Source organism: Fringilla coelebs (genome assembly GCF_963513975.1).
Source record: "Fringilla coelebs genome assembly, chromosome: 6".
Lineage (NCBI taxonomy): Eukaryota > Metazoa > Chordata > Aves > Passeriformes > Fringillidae > Fringilla > Fringilla coelebs.
The window spans coordinates 39,176,940-39,197,309 of record NC_140034.1 but is presented as its reverse complement, the minus strand read 5'-3'; the positions used below and the strand labels follow the sequence as shown (position 1 = coordinate 39,197,309).

Here is a 20,370-nt window from a genome sequence, read left to right as displayed (position 1 = left end):
ATATAAGGAAGAGGGTCAGCTTTTGGAAGATCAGGATGCTGTCAAACCTCTAGAGGGAAAATACAGATTTTTGTGCTTCCCTCTCCTTCATACCCCTCTGGGGCCTAGAAGTAGCTGGGTATGAGATGGATAGATATCTGCATGGGGTAGCCTAGACATGATGGGAAGGACCTTTTCCCATGGGCCAATGCCAAATTCTTTGAATGTTGAGGGCAATTACATCTGTAGTGGTGTCCTCAGATACAGAAATGCCTGCCACACTACAGTAACAGTGGAAGATGATCTGAATTTGTAGTTAGAAAAATGGATGTTAAACAAAGCCTGAATTTATCTGCCCTAATATATTCTTAGAGGGGGGGGGCCTTTAGGACAGGCCCTTGGTGAAAAATGTTGGAGGACTTGCTATGGAGAGCAGTGAGTGATTCAGTATGTATAGTCCATGCTTCTGTAACAGGACACTGGTGGCAGTCCTGGGCCGAAGGGAAACAGAGGGTTGAGAAAGCTGGAAAAACTGAAAATGTGACTATTTGTTCTCCTTATTAAATCATCTTCCTTTTGTGTGTGGCTGCTGTCCTCACCTTCCTTTTTTACCCACCTCCCTCCACTCTCACTCCCACCTCCAGAAGAGTGTTGGCAGGAAAGGGAGTAGCAGCATAGCAGAAGAGGGCCGGCCTGCCTGGTGACAGATGGGATTTGCTGTCGGCAGGCTGGGCTGGGATGAAAGGGTTTCGGGCAGTAGCCTTTCTTGCCCTTGTCACATCGTCGAGCAAATGCTGTTTTTTGGAGAACACACCTGTCAGGAACAGTCTTGTGCAGCCCCTTGCCTACCACAGCTGGCAGCACTTGAAAGCATGAACCTCTCGGAGTTGAGTGTTCCTCTCATCTGTGGGGGAAAGAACAGGAATGATGTTCCCCCTTGAATTCCAGGTTTGTGGCTCCAGGCCTCTTCAGATGCTGTGCATTTGTGGTACCACTCCATTGCAAACAGACTCCTGTGTAGGCAGGCATCATCCCCTGTCTGTCCCCTTCTTTCATCCTTTCTGGATAGAAACCTTGAGCAAGCCTGGGACTCTGTTGTCCACACCTGAGGTACAGAAAATTATCCCCAGCAGTGGATTCCTGCTTCTCAGCTTCTCCTTGCAGATTTCTTAGGCAAAAAAAACCTGGCAGAGTCCCCATGCTGAAACACATTTTAGCATGTTACTTCATGAAGTCTAAACATTGCTTCTGATAGTTCTCACTCTAAGGACTTGCTGTGTAATAGAAACAGGATAGACTGCCGTGGGAAGTGTGCAGGAAAGATGTTGATGGTTTAACTTTCTTTGTTCTAAAACAAGTGCAGTTTTGGGAGGACAGCAGGCTCAAGGATGAAAGAGGAAAAAGGAACTCCATGGGGGAATTGCAACAGCTACTTTATTGTGGAAAGGTCAGTGTTTTTGTGGGGAAGAGAGACTGCCAAGCTACAGACCTACCCTGACCCCCCCTTCCCCCCCAAGGAATAACTTGAAATTTTGTCTTTTGTTTCTAAGAGATTTAGCTCTGCTCCCTCAGGAGGGAAGGAACTTTGTTTTCAGGAAGGAAGCTGGCTGCAGCTCCATGAGGTGTTTCTTTGCTCTTTCAGTGCTGCCCACATGCTCCCCCTTGGACTTCCACTGTGACAATGGAAAATGTATCCGCCGGTCGTGGGTCTGCGATGGAGACAATGACTGTGAGGATGACTCTGATGAGCAGGACTGCCGTAAGTCACCTGTCTGAGGGAAGAGGGTGGGTGCAGTGCCTGCCTGAGGAAAGTTGACCCTTTTTATTACAGGAATGTAAGATTCTATCCACTGAATTGGACCACTGGTTTGTAATAAGCTGTATTCTGCCCATGACAGAGCTGCGTACCTGTAAGCCCTACTGCCTTGGCACCTGGCTTGCTGTTCAGCTGCCTGTCTTGGGGGAGGGGATGCTTCTCCATCCAGCTGTAGAACCGTTTATGCCCTGCAGCCCTGCTAGTTAATGTCCCATGAAGCACTTCCCTGAGCTGGGCTCTTCATGCCCTCCCCTGTTAGTGGAAACACCTAACCCCTGCCAAATCCTACTGAACTGCCTGTCTGGCTGACTTCCTGTGGCCTCAGGTTCCAGTGTCTGACTTTTCTGCAGTGCTGGCCTGTCACCAGCATCCTGTCCCTTCAAACAGGGCTCCTCGAGGAGAGGGAGGTGTGCTGTAAGGATACTGCCTACACAGAGTTGTGTGCATGGTGCTCCAGAGTGACTCTGTTGGAGGAACCCCATCTGAAGAAATGTAGAAATAAAGCTCTTGAGTGTAAAGTATTCCATGTCCACTGCATGCATGGAAGTTAATTCACCTTCTGATCAGTATATCCCTGATCTTTGCCTGCCTTTTTGGGCAAAGAACTGGGAAGCAATGTTCAGGGGTTGACATCCTGGGTGATGCAGGACTAAACTCAGTTTTCCAGTCCATTCAAATATATTCATGAAGGAAAAGGTATGTAGGTGTGGGTCTCTTTGGTTTTCTGTTTCTCAAAAAAGTTTGAAAGGCCCTCATATCTAAGACAAGAGTGGAGAAGGGTGTGATCAAAAGATTTAGAGACCAGTGAAAGGAGAAGGACAAGGTTCTGTGCATGAGCGATTTCTGGGGGCTTATTCAGGCTAGCAGTAACCATAGGAGGGTTTCTGTTGGACTGGAGTCCTCAGGTGCTAAATTTGCAGTCCTTTTTGTTTCCTTACTTGTCTGCAGACAAGCTTCCTTAGGAGACTGGCAAGGAGAGTGGAATGAGGCTGCAAATACTGAGGTGTTCGCAAAAGGAAGTTCAAATTTTCTCTCTCCCTCTTCAGTAAACATGTCCTTTGCTTTGACATTGTTGTGAAAAGAAGGTGGAAATACAACACTGCTAGCAGTTATCTGTTAGATAATGATAGAGACTCATTTAAAAAGAGGTTTGGATTACCTTTTTTCTGTGCAGGGCTATCTTGAGTCTGGCTTGGGACCGTGCTAGAATACATACCAGCATAGGATGGGTGGCTTCATCTCTCTGTTCCAGCTACTTCCTTCAACCTAAACCTCAAGTTTTAGAGCCTGCTGTACTGTTGGTGTGTGAACAGAGTGGAAAAGAGACACTCAAGAAATCTCCCAGTGGCTCTCCTGTATTTGTTAGGAGAACCAGCTCTCCTAGCATCACTGTGTCCTTGGAGGATGATGTTGATTGACTCGTAACATGTGACACGTTTGGTGTTCTGCAAGGTAAATCTTCTTGCCTTGCCTTCACCTTACCCCGTTGTGTTCATGCAGCTCCAAGGGAGTGTGAGGAAGATGAGTTCTCATGTCAGAATGGATACTGCATTCGCAGCCTGTGGCACTGTGATGGTGACAATGACTGTGGGGACAACAGTGATGAGCAATGTGGTAAGTTTATGTAAATACTGCCTTCACAGTACTTTAAGAGGAGTTGCCTGCCTGTGCAATTCTAGGATTCCCAGAACACAGCTAAGGCTCCCAGCTGGCTTTTCTGGGCTGAACTTGTCAGATATTCCATTCCGAGGGTTGGCTGCTTAGGATCTTGGGCTATGTGGCTTACCTGCCAGGCAAAAAAAATCACTTGAGACCTTTCATTCCTTGGCATGGCATTTTGAATTCCTCTTGGATTCCTGTTGAATCCAGCGCTCTGTGTCAATTCAGTGAACAAGGATGGTTTTGCTCGGGCCCTGCCTGACATGGGTATGTATGTATGGTTTAATGAGCAGTCTTGTTTGTGGGTGCCCTAGGAGCTTCAAGAGGATGTTGTGGTGTTTTCCTTGGTACTCTGAGAAAAGCCGAGGCTTTGTTTGCATTGCTGTCTCTGCAGATATGAGAAAGTGCTCAGAGAAGGAGTTCCGATGCAGTGACGGCAGCTGCATAGCTGAGCACTGGTTCTGTGATGGGGACACAGACTGCAAGGATGGCTCAGATGAAGAGAATTGCCGTAAGTGCTTTTCTTTGTAATCACAGGAAATGGCCCTTCGGACCTCCTCTTGCCTTGGGTTTTGGCTTGTTTTCTGCAGCAGAGATCAAAAACAAGTTAGTTCTGCGTGTACTGGCAGCTATGCTACCTTCTGGTGCTTATCCCAGAGGGCACAAAAGAATGGTGTCTCTCTTGTGTTTCCTCACAGGCATACTTCATCTGTGTCTTGCTGCTTCTTTCTTCCCGTAGCTGTGACCTTGAGTCAGAGCGGGAGGTTTATACTTTACTGAATATAGCTCTCTATAAAACTGGAGGAGTTGAAGGGCAGCTGGAAGGCGAGAATACTATTCCCTTCTTTTTCCTCTTATCTGATTCCAGACTGAAATTTTGGAAGTGGAGGGGTACTCTGCTTATTAAAACCACCCTCAGGTACTGCACGCTGAAGACACCTCCTACCTGCCCAGTCTCTCTTCATGTAAATGCTTTTTGCAGGATGTTGCCCAACAAGTGAGCGATGCTGAAGGAGGGGGGTGGTGTTGGGGCACGAGAACCCACAACAGTTGTTTCCTTCTTCACCTTCACAGGCTTGTAGCAAGTGGGACAGGAGTTTGTGTCCCTTTCTAACCCACACTGCCTCTCTCCTGAGTCTGTGAGCACTGTCCATGTCTCTGGAACTTGCAGTGGTCCCTTCCCCCTCCCTGCTCTCAAAGGCATTTTGCAGAATTTGTTCTAGATAGCAGGAAACTTCAAAAGGCTCCGGGAGGGGGATGAGGGCCGCCAGCTCCTGAAGGGCAGGGGGAGTGGATGCATGGGGGAGTTGTCTTTTATCTTTCCAGATAATGAGACTTGGCAGAAAGCCAGGGGCTGCAAACATTTCTAAGCCAGAAAAGGACTCTAAGAGGAAGCCAGCCTCTCTCCCTCTCCTTTCGCTCTCTGCCTTTCTTGTTCCCTTGCCTGTCACTTCACCGAAGGCCGTGAATAGACCCTCAGGAAGGGAAGAGAGATGTTCCAGCGTTGCCTCCTGTGGGAGTGGAGGGGCACCCAGAAGTGGTGTCACTGCTTCTCTGAGCTGAAATGCTATTTCAGTCCTAGCTGGCAGTTGTCTCTATAAGACATTTTAAGTAACTTGCTAAGAAGTTCAGTTTGGCTACCTCCTGTTCTTTTATCATCATCCATGTCGTTGTCATCTTTTTCTTATCTTCAGTAATGTTTGTCATGCATCTGGGACAAGGTGGGATTACGCTTCTTTTTTGTCTGGGTTTTTTCCTTTTCTTTTTGTTTCTCTTGGGGATATGTGTGTTATAATTGAATAACACAGCATGCTAATTTAAGTCACTGATTTAATTTTCTCAAGGAAACTGAAACACTCAGGCTCTTTTGGTGGGGGACACATTAACACACATTTTCATATCCAACCACTGATGCTCACTGAATTGAAGCTCTTAGCTCATGCCTTCAGGCTGTGCCCATTTCTTCAAGTTGAACAGGCAGGTGTAGTTCACTTCCTAGACTACTCTTTCTTTTACAGTCTGTCTTTTCCTTTTTGTTTAATAGATTTATATTCAGAACTCCTCAGTTGGGAGACTTGTATATCTGAAACATACAGTGCATTCTCCAAATAGTATGAGAAGAGGTGTCAGATTCTGTTGTGTGGGACTCAAAATATTTTTCATGCCTTCCCACTTAGTGTACTGTTGAACAGAGAGCAGTAGGCAAATCCTTGAGCATTAGTTTATTTGGCTTTGCCCAGGGTCATCTCTCTGGCAGTGCTCCTTACTGAATAGGCATGGTTGTTTTGGCCAGAGCTTGAGAGGAAAGGGAGGGGGAAATCCTCAAAGGTCAGGTGCTGGCCTGGACACCCTGCTGCTTGCTTGCTTCCTTTGGTCTTTAAGTGCTTATTTTTGTTAAAATTCTAAAGGAATCATTCCCTAGTTTAACCTTGCATTCTGATATGCTGCAGTCCTTAATATGGAGCTATCCCTAAGGTTTCTTTATTTTTCTGTTTTTCTAGCTACCTTTTTTCAGATTTATTCAACAATTTAAACACGTTTTTGGTACTAAGACATAGTGCTTCAAGCATAAGATGGAAAGTGATGCTCTTGGATCCATTTGGAGGCTTTCTCATCAATTCTTCCTTCATATCTTTTTGCTTCTCTAGAATTTAATGGCTTTTGAAAAGTTCCATGTTTATAGCCTAATATCCTATGTAACTTTTTTTAAAATTGTATTTACTGGATCGTCCACGTGAGTCTTTACATATGAGTTTAACCTGCTTTTCAGTGAAGCAAAACCATCATTCCTCTCTGTATACAAATCATGCAGAGATAAGCAGCAATGAATACTTGCCAATCCATTATGGGGCTGAGAAGGTTGCCTCTAAACTAGACTGTGCCTTGTCACCTCACATATTTTTATTTTGATTCCCTTGTTAGCATCAGATGTTCCAGCTGCCACCTGCAGCTTGGAGGAGTTCCAGTGTGCATATGGACGCTGCATCTTGGACATCTACCACTGTGATGGTGATGATGACTGTGGGGACTGGTCTGATGAATCTGACTGCTGTAAGTTAACACAGGGTGATGTCCTTGTCCAAGAATCAGAGTTGCAAACCTAAATGCATTTTGCCTTGGCTGGAGAAAGGGTTACAATGTAGATGGCAATCTAATTGTTCACAGATGAGCTGGCTCCTTCATTATTAGGAGTTTTGTTTAACTCTGGAAAGTTAGAGTAGTGATGAGAACTGTGTAGTTAGTACACTTCTGCTTACAAGAATTACTATAGTTTCCAGAAGAAATCTACTCAGGACCAAGTTCCTTAATAATGGGGGGTAAGGGTGAAACTGAGGAGCTTTGGGATTGTTACATTAGTCTGAGTTTGCTCTTTCTGTGTTTTATCATCTCTGCAGCATCTCACCAGCCTTGTCGCTCTGGAGAGTTCATGTGCAACAGTGGCTTGTGCATTAATGCTGGCTGGAGGTGTGATGGGGACTTCGACTGTGATGACCAGTCAGATGAGAGGAACTGCAGTACGTGCTGGGAACTGGTGGAAACATTCTGTTTCTGTGGATGCAAAAGAGTGTTTGGGACAGTTAGCTTTGGAATTGGGTCTCTTCTGATCCTTCTTGCTCATCTGATGTTCCTTTTTTGGGCCCTCAGCTACATCTATGTGCACAGCTGACCAGTTCCGCTGCAAGTCAGGACGCTGTGTCCGTCTGTCCTGGCGTTGTGATGGGGAAGATGACTGCTCTGACAACAGTGATGAGGAGAACTGTGAGAACACAGGTTTGACCTGCTGCCTTGCTGTTTAATAGCTAATTAAGTTTCCATCCTGATGGTAGTAGGTAGTAAAGTCTCTTTTGTATTGCTTCAGGGACTTCAGCCTAGAGTTTCTGTCGTTCCCAGAGAATGGGGTCTGTAGGCTGTCTTATATGCTTGCCAAACTGTGCAGGTCTGTGTGCTTACACTAACTTAGGTAAAGGTGTTTTCTGGTCAAGTATCTTCCTGTTTTGTCCTTAAAATGTGAATTACCACAGAGCTCTGGGACTATTCCATTCAGACTTGGAAACGTCAGTAATGTACCAAGTTACTACCTTTGTCACATGGGCTATACTAACTTATGCCTTCTAAGTAGTTCTGGATAGCTTTCCTGTTGCATTGTGAAGTTGCTGAACAATTCTAGCAGACAGTGGAACCAAGAAGGACATTTAGTGGAAGAGAATAACAAAACCTTTGTTTTAGAGGATTAAGGGTGTCAGCTTCCCCCTTAGATATTTGCTCAGGAGTTACTCTTTCTAGAATTCATTTCACATATTGTTATTCCTTTGTGTGATAGTGGTTATGGGGAGCAGGAGGGTTTTAACACACCCTAGTGTTATGGTAGGATGCAAGGAATGTCTAGAATCTTCTCTTTTCCTTAAAGTCTTCAGGATGCCTATAGGTTTTGATGAGGACTAGAGTGTGCTGATCCATGAATTCATCCTAGTGAGTAGAGCCCAGCTATGTGTACTGATCCTTCTGCATCAGTGTATTCTGAATAGTGGTTTTAGGGGTGACAGAATGGATTTGTGAAACTGTACCTCTTGTTTTGGGGCTGTTGAGGAGTGGAGACTGGCTGCTCTATGAGGACAGCTGAGCTCGGAGGACCTGGAGAGGCACACTTAGTAGTCATTTGAAAGCAGCTGCTCTCAATTAGTCAGATGTGAGCATCAGTGGGGTGATCCTGGAAAAAGCAATTGTACTTAAAGACAAGCTGGTAACCCTGTTTCCTCAGCCTGATAACAAAGGTATTTAGAGGTACTGAAAGAAGCCAGGTCAAACTTCCAGAGCCGTTGAAATTCACTCTCCATATCAAACGAAACACAAGGTGCAGTTACTGTAAGGTTAATTGTGCAGTTCTACGTTAGATCTATTGTGAAAATTAAACTAATTTTTCCAGGAAGTGTACTCGCTCATCTAAGCGACAGGATGGGGTGTCCTGATGTCTGTAGCAAGAGTTAAAATCCTCTTGGCTTTAGAGCAGAGATACATTTTTATTGGCCACAGAGAAGATTCCTAAAATACTGGGCAATCAGCTGGTGTAAGGATCTTTATGTTTTCGATATGACAAATGAAGTCCAAGTTTCAGAATCCTTCATATACAGTATTCCTGTACTCTGAAAAGTGAATCTGCCTGTTGTCTGGTTTTGTGTTCCTACTTGGTGTGTCTGTAGTTCTTAACTGTACTTGTTAATCTCACGACTACCCTTTTCCACACTGTTTACAGGCAGTCTGCCAATCTGATTGTTTCTCTGCTGGTAACTGTATTGTCCTATTATCTTTGTAAGATTATCAGACGGTGATGATTTAGGAACTGCTAATCAAGTTAGCTCAAGAAGTAAGAGGCAACAGGACAGGGCAATTACTGCTAAAGAAACAATCAGATTGGCTAAGTCCCTACAAACAGTATTACTTTGCTTACAAGAATTCTGTACCGTCTCCTTGCCAACAGCAGAAGTTGAAGCGTGTAGGTCATGTGAAATCCTGTTGCCTGAGCTCAGATTTCAGGGATGCATGTAAATCTCATTCCAAGTCCATCAAAGTACAGCTAGGGCTAGACAAGATGTTCCTTCCTAGGCAGGCTTAAGATCCATAGCTCTGCTGGTGTGACAGATCAGATTATTGAAGTGAGGAGCTGATTCCTCCTTTGCACATGCTGAGTAGAGTTGTGGATTCTGAAACCAAAGGGAGCTAAGCTAGGACCTTCCAGTCACTCTAGGAAAAACTAGTCAGATGAACTTCACAGTAAAGCAACAGTGGACTCAGACTGGCAGAGAGTTTGCAGACCTCCAAATCAGCATAAAAGTATGCAGAGCAGTAAGGACTGCTAGATGAGCTGAATTCAAAGGAAGAGGAAGTAATGTATTTGTGCTTATATGAAAAGTTTGTAATAAATCTTGGAAAATGTTCTGTGTTCTTTTCTTCACCATGACTGCTGTTCCATCACTAAGCTGTGATGTGCTACTTTCCCCTTCTTCTATTGCAGGCACCCCTCAGTGTGCCCCAGACCAGTTCCTGTGTGGGAATGGGCGTTGTATTGGCCAGAGGAAGCTGTGCAATGGAGCAAATGATTGTGGAGATGGCAGTGATGAGATCCCACATCAAAACTGCCGTAAGTCCTCCCAAGTTCAGTCTTAGACATAAATGGAGGCCCATTAATGTGTGGGAGTCTATCTGGTGTTACTGAAGGATGTGTGTAGGAAAGAAAGTCTGAGCCGTGATAATGGGAGTGAGTTAAAGATTGAGGAAAAAAACCTTGTTGGTTTTGCCAATTAAGGACTGCACACAAGGAATAATGGGGAAAAGTTTACAATCTCAGATATCACCATTTGTCTGCAGAGACACTGAATCCTAAAAACATGTTGATCTGAGCTCTCTTGTCCTGTTCACTTGTGGCCTGCAGAAGAGAGATCTGGCTGCAAAGCGGAAGCTTCCAGCACAGCTTGTGTCCTCCCCCTCTTGTTCAGCCTGCTTTGAAGGGTGACTGCTGCCTAACAGCTGAAGGCAAGAGCAGCTGCCTTGTGGTTTCTGCACAGTTATCTTCACATGTTTCTTCCGCAGGTCCAAGAACAGGGGAGGAGAATTGCAATGTCAACAATGGTGGCTGTGCTCAGAAATGCCAGATGGTACGAGGGATGGTGCAGTGCACTTGCCACACAGGTTACAGGCTCCTGGAAGATGGCCGATCGTGCCAAGGTGGGTTTTTGGAGCAGTAGCCTTCTCCCTGCTGCTTTGGTATGTTTGAAATTAGTAGCTATGATAGGGTGAAAATCAGAGTATGAAAGCAGATGCAATCTATCAGTGAGATTTTTGGGTTTGTTGATGATCTATCTAATGCTGGCTTTCTCTGTAACATGCAGATGTGAATGAATGTGCTGAGGAAGGCTACTGCAGCCAAGGCTGTACCAACAGTGAAGGAGGCTTTCAGTGCTGGTGTGAGCAAGGCTACGAGCTGCGACCTGACAAACGTAGCTGCAAAGCTCTAGGTAAAGGGGAGTTCAATCCAACAGTACAGCTGGTGTGTGTCTGGTGGTCCCGTTCTCATAATGATGTCTTTAGTGCTTCACTGGCAGCATTGTGCTGTTCACCAAACAAACATGTGAAGGAAAGGAGGTACTTGGATTTGTGTTAGATATGCCCACGCTGTTGATAAATGTGAAAATTTTGTGTGATTTTGACCGTGGTGAGAGGTACTACACAGTTTCCTTTCCCTGCCAGGGAGATGGCCCTTGCCTTTTCTTCCTAGTCCTTTGTCATTCCCTGTGACTCAGAACCTGGGACAAGACAAGCTTTCTGTCTCTATTCAGGAAGTGTCTTAGCCTTTTCCAGTGAGCGGGGTTGTATCACAACTCCTCATGGTTTGACCCTTGATTCTGTTCACCAATCCTGAATGCTGTGAATGGCTGCTGTATGGAGATCTGCTGGGTTTTTTTAAGATATCTATACACTTCTTTAACTTTATTCCTACTCTTATGTAAGAGCTGAGGAATTAGAAATATCAATTAAAGACTACATTTCATTAGGAATTCCCCTAGTGATATCCATAAAGGATGTTGATATTTTGGGGATGGTTTTTGCATTGGAAATACCTGCTGAGTTTATATCTGGCTGAGGCAGATTTCAACTGTGTCCTGTCTGTACTAGCAGGTGTAGTAGAGCATGTGTGTTTGCATGGCTAGGAAATGCATATAGGAAAAAGAAACTCTAGTCCAGCTGTCAAGCGGCTGTCCAGTGATATGGTTTCAGAGGCTGAGAGGAGGTAGGCTTAGATAGGACCTGGAATGATTGCTTCTTGCAGAGTTAATGTTTGCCAGAAGGTTTAAAACTGCTCATCTTTGAGTTAGGACTGTATATAGAGGATGTAAAACCAGCTCTCTGAAGTGTTTTGCACTTGAAGGGGTTGATTTCTGCTGCCAGTACTGCAAAACTCTGTTCTGGGACTTGGTGCAGAGGGAATGGTAGGCAGGACCCAGTCAAATGCTGTCAAATACTCCAATGCTGTCTTCCTGTATATTTTTAGGGCCAGAGCCTGTGCTGCTCTTTGCCAATCGAATTGATATCCGACAAGTGTTGCCTCATCGCTCTGAGTATACGCTGCTCCTGAACAACCTGGAAAATGCCATTGCCCTTGATTTCCACCACAGCAAGGAGCTGGTGTTCTGGTCTGATGTCACGCTCGATCGCATCATGAGGGCCAACCTGAATGGTAGCAATGTGGAAGAGGTGGTTTCCACAGGGCTGGAGAGCCCAGGTGCGTTACTGCAAAAAAGGCAACGGTGTAGGGTGGGTGAGTGGAGGAAAGTGGGGACCCAGCATTCAGAACAAAGTGCATCTCCCTGAGGAAGCCTATGGGTTGGATGGAATGGGTGTTAGGTGAGTGTCGCCCTGGAGTTAGTCTTGGCTGGCAGGAGAAGAAACTGGGCTTCTTCTGAGGTGAACTGAGAAAGGGAACTATTCTTCTGTGCAGATCCATGGTTTCGTTCTGTGCTTAATTCTGTCTTGTACGTAGGTGGACTTGCTATTGATTGGATCCATGACAAACTATACTGGACAGACTCTGGGACATCTCGAATTGAGGTAGCAAACTTGGATGGCACTCACAGGAAAGTGCTTTTGTGGCAGAACCTGGAGAAGCCCCGAGCAATTGCCCTACATCCTATGGAGGGGTGAGTGAAAATATGGGAAACCAGGGGGAAACCCCAGTGAGGTCTCCATGTATGTGCTTTTTGTTGAACATAAAACCCCATTCTTGGTTGCAAAGGCTACCTCAAGACTCGAGTTGGCGCTGACAGTTTGGGGATATTGGGACCCTTCAGAGCATTAATTCTGCTCTGGGCCCTTCAACTTTCAGCAGGCTGGGTGTTACTTTTCACTTCTCCCATGGCTGTGACCCAGTCTCACGCTCAAGGTCACAGGACTGATGTTGCTCTGCCCTGATAGGGAGTGATGCTGGGTGCAGTATGTGAGCCACAAGTTTTCTAGCTGTCTCTCCCTGTCTCCTCAGTACTATCTACTGGACCGACTGGGGCAACACTCCCCGCATTGAGTATTCCAACATGGATGGCTCTAATCGGCGCATCATTGCGGATACACACCTCTTCTGGCCCAATGGACTGACCATCGACTATGCAGGACATCGAATGTACTGGGTGGATGCCAAACATCACGTCATTGAGAGGGCTGACCTGGATGGACGCAATAGAAAGGCTGTTATTAGCCAAGGTAAGTAACAGGCTTTCTCCAGGGAGTGCTTTCTGCAATAAAGACCGCAGAGTAGCGCAGTGCTGATCTGAGTTGGAGACACTGGCTCCTGCATCTGTGCTTGTCTGCTCTTGTGAGACTCCACCTGGATTGCTGCATCCATCTCTGGGGCTCCAAACATAAGAAGAACATGGAACTGTTGGAGGAAGTCTAGAGGAGGGCCACAAAGTTGATAAGAGGATTGGTGCACTCCCGTACAAAGGCTGGGAGGAAAGTTGGGGCTGTTCAGCCTTGAGAGGAGGAGGTTGTATGGAGACCTCATTGCAACCTTCCAGTATCTGAAGAGAACCTGCCAGGAAGCAGGAAAGGGACTCTTCATCAAGAACTGTAGTGTTAGGACAAGGAGTACTGGATACAAATTAAAAGAGGGGAAATTCAGGTTAGGTATTAGGAAGACATTTTTCATTTATGAGGATGGTGAAGTGGTGGAACAGGTTGCCCAGGGAGGTTGTGAATGCCCCAGCCCTGGCACTGTTCAAAGCCAGGTTGGATAAAGCCTTGAGCAACCTGGTCTAGTGGGAGGTGTCCCTTCCTGCCTATGGTGGGGGGATTGGGACTAGATGATCTTTGAAGTCCATTCCAGCCCCCTAATGTTCTATGTATGATTATAGGACAGCAGAGAGGAATTGTATGGTAAATTGGTGTAAAGTGTATTTGAGCAGGTTGAGTGTGGTGAAGCCTAAGGGGCAGTGAATAGAGCACTCCCTTGTCTCCCTGCTAGCCTGAGTCATGTTAGACGTGATCATATTCCTGTATCTGATGTCTATTGCAGGGCTCCCACACCCATTTGCTATCACTGTGTTTGAGGACAGTCTGTACTGGACAGACTGGCACACCAAGAGCATCAACAGTGCCAACAAATTCACAGGCAAGAACCAGGAGATCATCCGCAACAAACTCCACTTCCCTATGGACATCCACACGCTGCATCCTCAGCGTCAGCCAGCAGGTAACTGCAGAGAGGGTAGAAACTCATTTGAGCCAGTAGAAGACTTGGGGCCACCCACTCCCTGTAAAGCTGGGAGATGACATCCTGAACCCAGCATGTGGACACACCCCCGCCTGTGCCCGGGGCTGTGGCAGACCTTGCTCAACCGCCCTCGTGTTGAGGTCGCTCGGCTGGTACCTCAGAGTTGGGTGTTACCGCAGCTCCCCCTGCTGACACCGGGGGTGGACGCCTTTCAGTAGGAAATGCCTGGGGGCTTGTTTACACAAGAGAAGTTTTGGGACGGGAAAAATCCCAAGTGGACGTTGTAATGACTGACATCTTCCTTACTCCTCTTCAGTTGCCATTATCTGCTCTCGAAGTGCATTGAGTTAAATGTTCGTTTTAAAATTGAGCCCTAAAAATTGAGTTAGCGCTTTAGTTTATATATTTCCTTATTTTCAATTAGCTTCTGGGTCAGGAAGTTATGTCCATGTGGTCTTGACACCTCAACTAGTGTTTTTGCTCATTTCTCTACTCTTTGCTTTATGTGTGTTTGCTCTTGTCTTTGGCTACTTGAGCAGGGAGAAACCATTGTGGGGACAACAACGGAGGCTGCACTCACCTCTGCCTGCCGAGCAGCAAGGATTACACCTGCGCCTGCCCCACGGGCTTCCGCAAGACCAGCAGCCATGCCTGTGCCCAGAGTAAGTGAGGTGGGACCACGTGCTCAGATGTTCAGTGGGTGGCGGAGGGCTAGCAGTGGGACTAAGCATCAGCAGTACTTGCTTCCGAGGAAATGCAGCTGCACAGACTGAGGTAGAAGTATTAAGGGTCCTGCCAGAGGATGCTTCACCTTTTTGATGCGTTCCCCTGTTCTGTATTCTGACTGCCCTCATGAGGCTTCATGGGTGGGGATGCAGACAAATTCCACCCTTTGTCCTTATTTCAGGGCTGCAGTTGGGACCATGCTACCTGGCACAGCTGATTGTTTTTCTAAAATTCTCATAATGATTGTGTCAGTGATGAACAAAAAATTCAGTCCTCATCATTGCCACATTTCTCTTAGTTTGCAACTATGTGAAAGAATTTGACCAGCTATTTCCCAGATTCTCAAGAGCTATTTTAAAATACCTGTTTGTTTTGGAGGGATGTCTGTGCCATCCTTGGAAGAATATGGTTGCCCTTGTTCCCTCAGCATAGGTTACACCCCAGGAGAGAGCTTACAACCACTCTGACCCCCCCTTGCCCATCCTCTCCCAGTGGTATTTTGCTTCTAGTAAAAAAAAAGACCAAAGGCCAGTGAGAGATGATGTAGGTAGTTAAGGTTGTGGATGTAGCAGGGAATTGTCTGTATATCACTTTATGTTGAACTTAGAGAAATTAAAAGAAGACCTTTCGACCTTTGATCAGGTCTTGACAAGTTCCTGCTTTTTGCCCGAAGGATGGACATCCGTCGGATCAGCTTTGACACAGATGACCTGTCAGATGATGTCATCCCCCTTGCTGATGTTCGCAGTGCTGTGGCTCTAGATTGGGACTCAAAGGATGACTATGTCTACTGGACAGATGTTAGCACTGACTCAATCAGCCGAGCAAAATGGGATGGATCGAACCAGGAGGTACAGTGTTCACTGTGTGTGGAGGTCATCTGGCCAGGAGACTCCTTGAGCATCACATTTGAAGCCACTGGGATACACTGGCTTTTTAAGGCGCTGCAGTTCATGGTGGATCTTGTGTTCATTAGTTTGCCTGGTTCTGACAAACTAATGAGATCACTGCACATTTCATAAACAATTGGGTGTATGGAGAGGCTTGAATGGAGATGTGAAGCGTGGTGATTTGTGGGCTTTGTTCAATCCCTTTGTTGTAGCCCTAGAATCTGAAAGGAAGAAGTATTAAATCCTCTGTTATGTTCTATGTTTGGAGCGAGAATCATGCTCTTTGGAAATGGTTTCTGCACACACTTCTAGGCTGATGGTGCTATAAATGAGGCAAAGAGAGTTCAAAGTTTGGATTTGCAGTTTGTACAGGCACCAAAAAAGTAGTAGTTTGTCCAAATAAAATCCTTATTTGAACTTCGAAGTCCTTAATGTTCTCTCTTGTATGGCATTGCTCTGCTCAGGCTTTTGCCTTTTGAAAGATAACATTGTGAATAGGTAGTGCGTTGAACAAGTACTTTCTCCCTAATTTCACTAAGGATTTTTTCTTTATGTTTTCATTTAGGTTGTGGTGGACACCAGCCTGGAAAGTCCAGCTGGACTTGCAATTGACTGGGTCACCAACAAACTATACTGGACTGATGCAGGTACTGGGATCCTCTGCCTTACATAGACTTCTGTCTTCCTTATTAGTCATGAAAACTGAAAATCAGCTGGGTAGTTCTGTCTGTTTCATTCCAAATTTGTCTAATTTCTGTGTAGCAGAAAGATGGAGTTTCATGTCATGTGCTTCTAACTGAGTGGGAATTGAGGCACAACCCTTAGTTTAATTCTCCTTGCAATATCCCCAGTATTAATTCTACAAAAATATTCATCACTGTTGTCTTGCTGGCGAGCTTGTGATTGTGTGCATTTATGTATCTTCCAACAGTGTATCTTGGGGTGCAGCAGGTTATACTTGAAGCATGTTCCCTGCTGGGGAGTCATTGTTAAGAGAGATGTAAGGAAGATTATTCTTTTCTAGCTATGCTCTCATGGCATGGGGGCTTAGGTAAGAGGTGGATTATATACAGGACTCCATATCAGTGACAGCCACCAAGGTGACTTTAGAGGAAGCAAAGTGACACTTTAAGCCAGAGTTCTTACCTATCTTCCAGCTAAGAACACAGATGGATATAGGGGAAAAATGCATTGTTGTATGGAGGTTTTTTTGCCTTACCTCTTCCAATTCCAATTTCATCTCTGTTATTTTCTCTCTCGACTTTTGTAGGAACAGATCGGATAGAGGTGTCCAATACAGATGGGACCATGAGAACTGTTCTAATATGGGAAAACCTAGACAGACCTAGAGATATTGTGGTGGACCCTGTTGGAGGGTAAGAGAGTCTTTCTTCTGGGATGACATAACAATTCTTGCATGTCCAAAGTCTAAAGACTTTCTGGTTCTTTGGTTTTGTACAATTTTCTTTCTCATTGGTGCCATTGTTCTACAACCTGCTAGTGACTGAAACTAGAGACGTGATTTTAGGTGCTAATAGAACAAGATAAGCAGAGGTAATTGCCTGTTGTGCTGTGGAGCTGGCAGGAACTGGCTGGTGTTTTCATTTGTTTATCCTGGGCATGTAATAACTAAAGATGTGGTACCAAAATGTTGAGAATGGGGCCATTTAGATATTTTCTATTTCTCTGTGAATTTGTGTTCAAGCTCCCTGCTTATTGACTTGAGTTTCAGTCAGAAGGATGTTCTCAGACCTTTTGAAGGTTTGAAGGGGATAGGGTGAGTAGGAAAAAGCTCGCTAGCCATTGCTTTAGGAGCGTTGAATGAAAGAGCACTATTCTTTCCTTGAGTGGATTACTGGAAGACAAATGCAGCAAGAGTGTAAAGGGCTAGTGGTGTACATTGCTAAATAATCAGTTAATTTTTAGACTTTGACCTATTTTCTTGAATTTTTTTCCTACACGTTGTAATTAGTCCAGCCCATGGGCAGTAGAAGGTATATAAATTTGAGTATGGTCTTAGGTACATTACAAGAACCCAAGGCTGGACACGAGTACACTAATTCTTTAATGCTTCTTCCTGCTAGAGCCTGAAGGCACCAGACTCGCTTGCTTCTCTGGCAGTGAAAAAGTGTGGGCATTCACTTCTATCTGGGCTTCTTCCTAGGTTCATGTACTGGACTGACTGGGGAGCTAACCCAAAAATTGAACGTGCTGGGATGGATGCCTCAAACCGCTTGGTGATCATTTCCTCCAACCTGACATGGCCCAATGGCTTGGCCATTGACTACGAGTCACAGCGCTTGTACTGGGCAGACGCAGGCATGAAGACCATTGAGTATGCCAGTCTGGATGGAAGCCACAGGAAGGTAAGGAAGCCATCTTTGAGGAGCAGGTCTGGGAGTCTGAACACAAAGTGATGATGGTTCCTGCCTCTTTCCACTGGAAAGGAAAATTTACAAATCAAAGAACATAGTGGCTTTCACGGAGAGAAAATAACTCCTTTTCAATTTGAAATTGTGTGAGGGAAGTTTGAGGGCCAAGGTTCCCTCATTATTCTCTTTTTGCTGTGATTGTATGTTATGATGTTGAGAGGGAGCAAGGGAAGCCTCTTCTCCTTAGGCACTTCATAGTCACTAATGCATCTATATAAAAAATACATTTTTAAAATATTTTAATTTGTATAATATAATATTTTTCTTTGGGTGATGGGGGTAATCTGAGCAGGTGCTGATTGGAAACAATCTGCCTCACCCGTTTGGACTTACTCTTTATGGCGAGAGAATCTACTGGACAGACTGGCAGGCCAAAAGCATCCAGAGCGCAGATAGGAGAACTGGGCAGTCTCGGGAAACACTGCAGGACAATCTGGAGAATCTTATGGATATTCATGTTTTCCACCGGCACAGGCCACCAGGTACAGAGCTCACACCCAAGCCCCACTGAGCTGAGAGCTTGCTCAGGCTCTGCTGTCTGGCACGTCTTTTCTGCAAGCAGCTGACCTGTCAGCCCTCATTGTCTTATGTGTCTGTGTGGAGAATGAGAGCGTGAGAATTAACTCTTGGTATTTGAGGGCATTCTACAATGTGTCTCTATACCTGCTGCATCTCTTTTTTGTGCCAGTGCTACTGGCTCATGGATTTCTCATCCTTTTTTCTGTAGTACGTACAGCATGTGAAGTTAACAATGGAGGCTGTAGTCACCTGTGCCTTTTGGCACCTCTTCCAAAAGGCTACAGCTGTACTTGCCCTACAGGGATCAATCTGCAATCTGATGGCAAGACCTGCTCCTCTGGTGAGTGTTCTCTGTAGAATCCTCATTACAGTTTTGTATCAGAGCTACATTTTGCCTCTGCCGTGTTAGAGAAAAAATTTCACTTTTATGTGCTCACCTGCTTTATGCCTTGAAAAACCTATTTGGGGTCTGTACCTTCAATTTGAGTGGGAATTACTGTGAAGAAACTTACTGATAAATGGATTAATGAAGGAGACATTTTTCTTGAAATTATGTTGGCCAAGTAAACCAAATGTCACATTTTTTCCCATACTTTTGCCCCAATATGGAGGTGAATTCTTAAATTACAAGGTAGTGTATTCTTTAATAGGTCTGTATATACTCCTTCTGTGGACCCTCTTCTGTGGACAGTAGAAGGCACTTGGCTTCAGGCCGTAGTACATCCACTTTTCCTCCCTACCAGAAAAAAAGTTAATCCTAATTTTAATTTCCCACACATATTAGCAGAAGTAACTCTTCTTTGAGTGTTATGCCTTTCAACTTGGATGTAAAGAAGCATTAAGTGATGCTCAAAAAAGTGATCCTTTTGTACACAGACTGTCCATAAGCCAAGATCTGTCTGAGACACTTTCCCTTTTCCACTGAAGTGGTTGTAAACTCTAGAATACTTGATAAATGATGCCTACAGTTGACTGAACTTGTTCCTCACTAATATCCGTCCATTGTCCACTCTGCAGGAATGACCAGCTTTCTGATCTTTGCCAGAAGGACTGACATCCGGATGGTCTCTCTGGATATCCCCTACTTTGCAGATGTTGTTGTCTCAGTCAATGTCACCATGAAGAACACCATTGCAATTGGAGTGGATCCTCATGAAGGTCTGAACTTCTTACTGTATCTGACTGTGTTTGAAAGGCAACAAGTTACTTCCTATCTAAATGCCTGAGTAAAGACCCAGCCACAGATCTTACAGTGGGCTGTGGATTTGGGTAGGTTTTTATTTTCCTTGTATGTGCTACTGATAATTTGTTTCCAGTGAGGAGAGGAATATCCTTCCAGGAAAGCAGAAAACCCAGACTATATGAAAAAAAACTGCCTGCAATATTGAGTGGGGTCCCGGTGCATTTTGGATTTAAGAAAGTTCCTGTTGCTGAGGCCTTTTACAACAGTAGAGCTGAGATGCTGGTTGCTTGTTTATAGTAAACATCTGATTCTGTGCTGGATGTAAACACTGTTGCACTGTAAGGCAGATTATCTCATTTGGAGAAGTCATATGTGGAGCTCTACTACTAGCTGGTGGTATTAGGTGTTCTCCATCCCTGTGTGAAGGTCAGATCTTGTGTAATATCCTACATATTTTGGAGAGAATTGGAACAAGAGAATTTGCACTGTTTTATCACTCTAGCTTAATAATCTTGTGCTGTTATTATTCCTGTCCAGTTTGAATGGTGTAGCAGGTAGTCAGATACCTGGATCTGTTTTTTAAGGATTTTGCTGTTTGGTTGTTGGGGTTTGGTTTGGTTTTGTTCTGAACTTTTTCAAGTTTCTCTTTCTTCTTCAACCCAGGAAAGGTTTACTGGTCAGACAGCACATTGCGGAAAATCAGTCGCGCTGCCCTTGATGGCTCACAATTTGAGGACATCATCACTACAGGTGAGGGAGATTTTGATCTGAGAGCCTCTTGCTTCTTTGCACTGTGAAAAGAGAGATTCTCTGATGCCTTGGTAGAATACATTTTTGGTGGAAAGGCAAGCAAAGCCTAAAGCAGTTGCCTACGAGATGGACAAGAGAAATACTAGAAATTCCTAACTAAA

At 45.0% G+C, this 20,370-nt stretch overlaps 1 protein-coding gene across 1 annotated transcript in view; it reads left to right on the top strand.

Annotated features, from left to right (window-relative positions):
- The window catches only part of LRP4 (LDL receptor related protein 4), a gene marked incomplete at its 5' end in the record, with an annotated part of 80,125 nt that overhangs the window by 49,758 nt on the left and 9,997 nt on the right, over positions 1-20,370 (top strand). Inside the window, 22 exons of the mRNA XM_084207056.1 lie at positions 1,622-1,738; positions 3,296-3,409; positions 3,849-3,965; positions 6,377-6,505; positions 6,850-6,969; positions 7,100-7,225; positions 9,465-9,590; positions 10,040-10,174; positions 10,339-10,464; positions 11,499-11,729; positions 11,988-12,144; positions 12,483-12,700; positions 13,512-13,688; positions 14,246-14,371; positions 15,078-15,286; positions 15,891-15,972; positions 16,596-16,701; positions 17,490-17,691; positions 18,050-18,239; positions 18,485-18,616; positions 19,294-19,434; positions 20,123-20,209. Of these exons, the coding sequence (XP_084063182.1) occupies positions 1,622-1,738; positions 3,296-3,409; positions 3,849-3,965; positions 6,377-6,505; positions 6,850-6,969; positions 7,100-7,225; positions 9,465-9,590; positions 10,040-10,174; positions 10,339-10,464; positions 11,499-11,729; positions 11,988-12,144; positions 12,483-12,700; positions 13,512-13,688; positions 14,246-14,371; positions 15,078-15,286; positions 15,891-15,972; positions 16,596-16,701; positions 17,490-17,691; positions 18,050-18,239; positions 18,485-18,616; positions 19,294-19,434; positions 20,123-20,209 (3,168 nt within the window). The remainder of the gene's footprint in view (positions 1-1,621; positions 1,739-3,295; positions 3,410-3,848; positions 3,966-6,376; positions 6,506-6,849; positions 6,970-7,099; positions 7,226-9,464; positions 9,591-10,039; positions 10,175-10,338; positions 10,465-11,498; positions 11,730-11,987; positions 12,145-12,482; positions 12,701-13,511; positions 13,689-14,245; positions 14,372-15,077; positions 15,287-15,890; positions 15,973-16,595; positions 16,702-17,489; positions 17,692-18,049; positions 18,240-18,484; positions 18,617-19,293; positions 19,435-20,122; positions 20,210-20,370) is intronic.